General features: G+C 31.3%; 1 protein-coding gene across 3 annotated transcripts; it reads right to left on the bottom strand.

Moving 5' to 3' along the window:
- Positions 1-1,522: 1,522 nt before the first annotated feature.
- Positions 1,523-5,815, bottom strand: LOC123206241 (purple acid phosphatase 15-like). 3 transcript variants are annotated; one of them, XM_044623394.1, is made up of 7 exons: positions 5,507-5,815; positions 4,627-4,818; positions 3,845-4,178; positions 3,072-3,289; positions 2,706-2,896; positions 2,116-2,400; positions 1,523-2,003 (listed from the first exon to the last, which is right to left on the bottom strand). In XM_044623394.1, the coding sequence occupies exons 1-7, from the start codon at positions 5,742-5,744 to the stop codon at positions 1,884-1,886; spliced, it is 1,578 nt and encodes a 525-aa protein (XP_044479329.1). In that variant the 5' UTR covers positions 5,745-5,815; the 3' UTR covers positions 1,523-1,883. The 3 variants fall into 3 exon arrangements, with proteins under 3 accessions (XP_044479329.1, XP_044479330.1, XP_044479331.1); XM_044623395.1 differs by having other exon boundaries at positions 3,162-3,289; XM_044623396.1 differs by having other exon boundaries at positions 3,845-4,201; positions 5,507-5,644.
- Positions 5,816-8,503: the final 2,688 nt, after the last annotated feature.

The following is an 8,503-nucleotide window of genomic DNA, read 5'->3' as shown; positions in this document are numbered from 1 at the left end:
TTCATCTTTTCTCTCATCCCTTTTTCTCTTTTGTCGAGCTCCTTGTAAAAAAATTAAATTGTCATAATATCAATTTTATATTAGAAATGATTCAATTCTGAATATAGATATATTATTCAAAAAAAAAACTTTAAATTCGAATTTTATACATAAAAAAACCTTAAAATAAAAATTTCAATTTACCCCTTCATATGGAAAATATAAAATACCCATAATTTTAAAAAAAAAAAAATTTGCCCCCTAAAACCCAGCACACGAAAACTTTGAAAAAAATCTCACCACAAATTCGTACGATGAACAAAAACTTCGCACGACGGCTTTTGATTTTATATAATGAGATTTTATCTCTCAAATTTCATTTTTTAAATACTATTTTATTAATAACCAATCTTACAACTAATCTAATATAAAAACTCAAAGAAAATTACGTCAAAACACTAACAAATGGAGAGTTGGTGGTCCGTGGTCCACCACCGCATGTCCTTGAGGCTGTGCTACGAAGGGAGCAACGTGGCAAGTAGCGAATGGAGATTATAAGATTCTAAACGAAACAAAATTATATAAAATGAGCTTCAGCTTTGCAACATGACTAAGAGGTGTCTCCAACTTGTGGCTCTAGGAATTTTTTTATTCAAGTTTGAAAACTATTTGATTACATTGCCAGAATTTTCGGCAGAAAAAATTCTAAGGGAGTGGCAGCGCTTTGGCAATACTTCTGGGGTTCTATGTGTCTGTGATACAAACGGTAAAAAGCTAGCTTTGATTGAAGTTAAACTCAAATTTATTTGATTCAAGTTTAATTCATTTCAATAGAGTTATGTTCGAATTCATCAAACTTATTATAAAATTGTATGAGTTATACTAGTTTTAAAGAAATCAAGTTTAAATTCAATTCAAATTCAAGTTTGAATCAAATTTTAAATTTGATTTGATATTAAAATAATATCGTTTGAATACATATCAGTTAAAATAATGTTTTAATTTATTCATATCTAGTTTTTGAAACTCATGAGTTTTATGAACCAAACACATTTAAAATTTGAGTTAAAAAAAATGAAATTCTCACCCTTAAACTTAAACTCATTCAAATTACACTTATCTTGAACTTATTCAAAACAAACTTAAACAAGGTTATCTTAAATCCAACCTTACATAGTTGTGATTTAAAATCTCCAAATCACATCATGATAGTACACGTGACTTTGTTAATTTCTCAAATACCTTTCATTCTTTTTTATTTTTCATTTTAAAAGAATTAACCTTTTTCCCTACACTTATATTATATTACCCCTACCATCGTTATTCCTCAATATGAAATTATAACACTTCATATTCTTTTGATAGCCCTCTTCAAATGTTCCTACACCCTAATTTTTATATATTTATTCAATTCATACCGGAAAAATCCACTTAATTATCTTTTTCAAAGAAAGGGCTCTAAACTAGTTTAAAGAAACTGGCTAAAGCGATTTTTAACTTATAAAATTACTCTATTCTTGCAGCAACTCTTGTCACAAGCACAAACCAAAATCACACTTCAGTCTATTTTATTCATCATCTAATGCCAAGTTATAATTGTATTCCCAATACATAATGCCACATAAATAGCCTAAACTCTCAAATGCTGTAACTACAACAATTTACCAATATTGGTATGCCGACATTACTTTCCATGTATTCAAACCTAATTAAATAAGTTAAAATTGCACTGAAACATATACCCTTGCCCAACTGAAATAATGTGAGCCCATTTGTGAAGCCTCTTTAGTAATCCAGATAAGGAAATCACTTTTGCATCTTCATCTTCAGTTCACCATGTAAGTGTTTTGCCAGAATTTGATAGTTTTTTGGTTCATAGTTCCAGTTGATTATAGTGGTCTGGATTATTTTGGTAAACGGGGGCATCTATCTGGTTCTCTTACTATGTAAATTATATCACCAGCATTCTCATAGTACTCCTGATTGCGGTGCCAAGTCCACAATGCATGAGTTTCATTCTTCACCTGTAAGCCACAGAAATGCCAATTAGTTTGCTCTTTGACATCAGCAATCTGCACATTAATACAATTTAGATGCAATAAGTTTCAACTTCTGATGTGATAGAGAGAAAATTACCTCCAAAATCCCATGGCCAAAGCTACTTTCTCTGTATGCACTATAATCCGGCTGTTGGTCCCAACAGAATTTCCCTGATGCAGGGCCTGAAGTGAAATTGAACGCGCAGAAGCCACCTACATATTTGTCTGCAGTGGAGCCTGGATCTGGACAGTTATCAGGTTCATCAGCATGCTCAATATCCAGGCCTTCTCCATTTCCTCCATCACCAACCGTGATATAAACGGGACCACATGGATCCAAGGAGTAATTGTACACCCGGTTTGACCTCTCATAAGCATGAACCTGGGTGTTATTATCACTTCAGTATTATAATTTCGCTCTTTGAAATGCCATAGCATGAATGCTAAATATTAGAAAATGCCATATATCGTACCAAATGAAACCCTCCTTCAAGAACCTAAACCTATTTTTCTTCACACAGGAAATGCACCTGAATTCTGATTTAATGGTTTCTGTCTTTCAATGCATAAATTTTTCAAGTCTTTTGAAAATAGATATGAAGAAACAAAAGTAAGAAAAATAAAATGTTTTTTCTCTATTAACTTTTGAAAACAGAGAATTTGAATGAGAATCAAAAGCACACTTACATGTCCACTGAAGACTATGTCAACTCCAAAATGATAAAGCAATTCCTCCATCTCCACTCTCATACACTCTGCTTCTCTGTAATGTGCTGCATAGGTACTATACCAAGGGCGATGCCAGGCAGCCACCAGCCAAGGGGTCACTTCTCTATCGACCTCGGCCAAGTCTCTTTCCAGCCAATTGTATTGATCCGCTGCAACAGAAACCGGAGAATCTCACCACGTGGTAACTGAACATGATCAGCCAAAAGAATATCTTTAACTGAGGAAATGGAAATATTACTAACCAGGAACAGCAAGCTCCATAAGCCAAGAAAAAATGATTATGAATGATTAAAAGGAAAATAGAGGAAAGAAGGCAAAGCTCACATGATTTGTTATAATCAATCAAAGCACCTAGCATCACAAAATGAATACCACCTGCATTGAAAGAATAGCAGAGCGAGGATGACAATCCACCTTCTTTATATGGAAATGCAAAGCGGTAACTGTAAGCTACAAATGCATAATTTTCAGCTTGTAGCTCTATCTCATGTTCCCCTTCAATCACCATTGTTGGAACATTAGAGACTAAAGGCTGCATGTATCTGCAAACACCAACCCCATAACAAGTCAATGAGCTTAATTGTTCCTAATGCTGGTCTGAGAAAATTATTCACAAAACCAAAGGATATGACAAGATCAAACTGAACCGAAATCACTTTCCAGCCTTGCAGAATCCAGTTTCCAACAAGTAAAGTTACTTGCATCTTGCCTTTTTTGACTGTTTTGCAACTAATGGAATTATGCGAAGTAAAAAATTATAGTAGATAGTTTCCATTTGTGCAACATATCATCTGAGGACATAACAATTGCACAATTACTTCAGTGGCATTAAAGAAGTTCAAAGCTGGAATAACTTTATAATCAAACTGCATTTGTCTTCACACATTTATTCCTCATCAAAATCCACAAAATTATTTTTTGATTTTTAACCATGTTTCATCAGTGATCCAATTAGAAAGACTAAAACACTCACTACTCTTCTTTGATGAAAACTGTAGTTTACATCTTGCTGCTCGAAAATTTCACAACACTTGCCATATTACAGCTTTAGATCAAGCAAAAAAGTATAAAAACAATTAAAACAATAGCAATTTCACCTTCCCCAATAATCCCAACGAGGCTGATATGATTCTTGGGTGGGGTTTGGAAAAAATGACGAGGAGGAGCTATTGCACTTGGTTCCATTTGTAAAATACAAGTCTGCATAACTTAGATCCCCAAGCAACAAAAGCAGAGCAGGATGGTTACTCAACAAGTGACTGATCGTTGTTGTTGTATTATAGGTAAGACCCAGATCTCCCACCACTGCTATTCTACTGGGGTAATTGCTTGCTTTAGAAACCGGCATAGTCCTAAAATAATGGCTATCACTCATTGCCGATATAGAAGGATCCCCACATTCATATTCATACAGTGTGTTAGGCTCCAAACCTGTAGCAAAAGATGATTGCAACCTGGAAATAATTAGAAAAATTCCATATAGATAAGTCAGAGTATTACTCCTTCCCTTTCCCTGCACTCCACAGAAACACTCACACAACAATCAGATTATTTCTCATTTTATCTACATTATTCTAAACAAGTTTTTATATCCAGGAAAGAGGATCTTAATATGGCTAGAGTTCGAGAAACCTGTATATATACATGATTATCTTTGGAAAGCAAAATTAAAGAAAAGCCATTGACTCTGCACACAACATTATTCACATTTGCCATGTTCGAAACTCTAGTTGTATAAAGGATGGAGTGATGGACAGTCAACAGATTTGAATAGAGAATGGGGCTTTGGTTGAAACCAATAAGCAAACAACTTTGAATCAAAATGAGGAAAGTTTGTAGCTGTGGACTGATATATAAATCAATCCTAATCAGATCATACCTGTTAGAAGAACATGATGTATAATACCAGAAGTATAGTTCTGGAGGCCTTCTTTTGGATAAAGTTGATTGTAAACAAGGGAGTAACCCTCTGCCTGATAAGTCACTGGTGATCTTAAGACTCTGAATTGAACAATACTTTGTACCCATTCAGGATCTAATGGTTGTATATGATCACCAATTTGGAATTCCCCTGAAATAAGAAGACACAAAAAAATCATCTGCATAAATTAAGGCTAACTGAAGTTCTTCTACAAAGCCTCCATTTCAATCATGCTCATGTCTGAACACAATTAAAACAAGAGGTAAATGGTTATTAATATTCTTCTAGATTGAAAAACATAAATCACTGTATCAAGACAACTTCAAAACATAATCAACTCTTCATTCAACCTATGATAATGGACAGTTACACTTACTTTTATAGTAGTTAAAGGAACGAACATTCTTTCTTATCCAACTACCATTTCGCTAAATTAACAACCGTACATTAAACCAAATAGGCCTCATTTTACACTAACTCAGAAACAAGACACAATCCTTACATTTTTTGGCAACTTTCACCATCTCTACAAAATTTACTGTAACACATTCAGTCACCACTTGGATCACTTCTTTGTCTACCGTGTCAGTAGCTTATTTCCTTGCAAACCAGAACTTTAAACTAAAAAGATTCTCAGTAACATTACTGTGTTTGTAACAATGGAACTTCTTATTTACGAAAATTAATATCGAATGAGAAAGATAATGCAAATTGTAACACATCAATTTAGTAATATACAAGGCACTAAAAGTCAGACTAACTAAAACTTCATGAGCCATGAATTCTAATATAATCAAGTAGACTATATAAGAAAAGAATGAAAGAACCAAAGAGAGACCTGTGATCCAAGAAATCCAGATAGAGTCATAGTTAGTAGAGAGTGAAACAAAAATTTGCTGAGGTTGAAAACCTTCCACATTGCTTGGAACATCAGGCAAGTCAGTGAAATTTTGTCCTCTGAAGCTCTTTTCAAGAGGGGCGGTGACCGGCTTGAAGGGTCCTTCAAGTGTTGTAGGAATCCCATCGCCATGAACGCAGCTCAAGCTCAGTAGAACTAAAAGATAAACCAAACCCATTTCCGGATAGCACCATTAAATCGAAGTGAACAAGAATAGTGTATAAAACCTGGTAAATGGTTCACGTGATTACTATTGAGTTTTATACTTCGGTGATATATGATAGATGTAACGTTAAGTAAAAATCTTAGCCACACAAGAAAAGATCCCGTGAAAACTTTATAATTAATGGAACATTGATTAGTCTCCTCTTCTTTAGAAAACTACGCCACCCCCAGCTCTCGAGGGGAATCTTCCATGCGGGGCCAGGCTTGCACTGTTAACGAAATAATCAACAGCAGTTAATGGAATTCATAATAATTATTAGCTGCTAACCATCAATATTACTAATTTAATTCTGAAGTAAATACATAAGCAAAGGAATTTTAGAATAGCATTGGCAATTTTCAATATGATTAATTAATTTAATATAATATGGTACAAAAAATATCAAATTATGATTAAATTTTTTTATATGAAATTTATTTTAAATCAATCCAATATGATATAAAATTAAATTGGATAGTATTAAGATTCACACAAAAGTACTCATAATTAACTCGAATATTTAAAAAAAATTATTTTAATAGAATTTGTTAGAGATCAATTATAAAAATGTTAAAAGAAAATATCAATAGTAGTTAAAATCTTTATAGAGTGTATATAATTGTATCTTTATATAATTATAATTACTCTTATTATTATTTATTTTTATTTTATTATAAATTAGTAAGAATTTAATTTGGTTAGTCAAATTATACACGTCTTTTAAAGTTTTTACTCTCATAATTATATGTTGTATCTTTATAGTAAAAATTTGAAATATTTACAGATTACATATAATTGTATCTTTGTATAACCATAATTATTTATTAACTTTATTTTTATTTTTATTTAAATTTTTTATTCTAATACTAAGCATTAAGAATTTAATTTAGTTAGTCAAATTATTAATATGTATTAAAAGTCGTAGTGTATAAATTTTAGACTATTTGTCAATAAGATAAAATATTATATTATATGTTTTATTAATAGTATATTTGGCTAATGTAATGAAAAAATTAAAACGATAAATAATTTCAAGTCAAGTTGAATCAAATCGGGTCAATTCAAATATTAAAATGTTGAATTAAGATTAAAATATTTTGATATAATTTTAATTCAGATTACGTTGAAGTTAAAAACCTCTAACCCAAAACCTGATTTATTGATACGAATAGAGAATTGACAATATTAATATGCCAATCTCATTGAGTTTTTTCCCATTAAAATGCACAGTTGATTGAATTTTGAATTCAAATTCAGGTTTAAAAGTTACAATTTGAAAGGCCAAATGATTATTTTCCACAAAGGATTGGTGGAACACAAATTCTCACAATTATGTTTGAAAATCTAATTTTCCACCCATCATTCATTTTCGATAGTGAATTTGGTTTAGTTTCAGTATAAATTATTGTTTCTTCCTTTTGTTTCTTAGTCAGCATCGACTTTTGGTAACAAATTCCATTTAAACCTCGTTGCATGACACAAATTTCAATTATTAATATGCATTCAATTCTATTAAAATTACAAAAACACACTTATCAAGAATAGAAATTTCATTTACTAATTTATCTTTTAATAATATTTAATTTACTAAATTATCCTTTAATAATTATAATTATAATTTTGGGGTATTATAAGTTTTGCCACAAAATGGTCCGTTTATATAAATATATCACTCTTTTAACACATTAAATATTTATATTACAAAATTTGTTGAATATCTAAACTATCATTGTCTTCAATCTTATAAACACAAATTAGCCTTTTATATACCAAAAATAACATATTTTCAAAAAATCTTACCAAAAAATCAAAATTCAAATCAATGTTGATCTATATCTATTATATTATGTCTATTTTTATTTAACAATTGAAAATTAAAGAATATATGCTAGATTAAAATTGTGATTACATGTGAAATATAAATTACTATTATTTAATATTGTGTTTTCATGTTGTTATATTGTTTGATGTTGATATAATAAAGTCAGAGCATTGATATTTAAATTAGGAATGAGTTGACCAAGATCCAATTAAATTCTGGATCAAAAACAATATGAAGAACTGGTTGGCAGGATCCCCAATCTCACTAACCCTAGCCAAGGTCACCAAGGGTAGGTGATCTTGCCAACTTGTTTTTCTAAACTAGTGAATCGCAATTAGTTATCTGAGGTATTTGCTTAATGTTTTAGATTTAGTTTAAGTCAAAAATGGAAAAAATTACATTTAAGATTTACTATAGAGAGCAATAGATTTCAGGTGATGATAATATAATAAGATATGTCAATAGGAATGAGAAACCAATCTGCATTGACACTAGTGTTGATTTCAAACGATTTGTTATGAAAATATGTTATCATCTCAAAATTGATTGAAGTCAATCAAATATCCATGTATCAATCCCTGGTGATGCATTAGTGGTCCAATTGAGATTGTAGACAATAATGACCTTGAGTATGTGATAGTCATAGCAAGAACTTTAAAAGAATCAACAAAACTCTGTGTTACTAAGAGTTCAATTGAAGGAAGAGAAAATCAACAAACCGAAGATGTTTAGGAGAAAGAAAAGGAGGATTATCCAACAGACGATTGGGCACAGACACAAAGTTTCTAAAAGTATGATAGGAATCATGGTGATAATGATATTGATGTGATGTGGATAAGGATTACGAAGCTGAGGGTAATGAGGATGATGATTAATTTTTAGCATTTGATGATGACATATACTATGTACT

The sequence above is a fragment of the Mangifera indica genome, unplaced genomic scaffold, assembly GCF_011075055.1.
Source record: "Mangifera indica cultivar Alphonso unplaced genomic scaffold, CATAS_Mindica_2.1 Un_0029, whole genome shotgun sequence".
NCBI lineage: Eukaryota > Viridiplantae > Streptophyta > Magnoliopsida > Sapindales > Anacardiaceae > Mangifera > Mangifera indica.
Note: the sequence above shows the minus strand (reverse complement) of the source record. Positions and strands in the feature narration are given on the sequence as shown.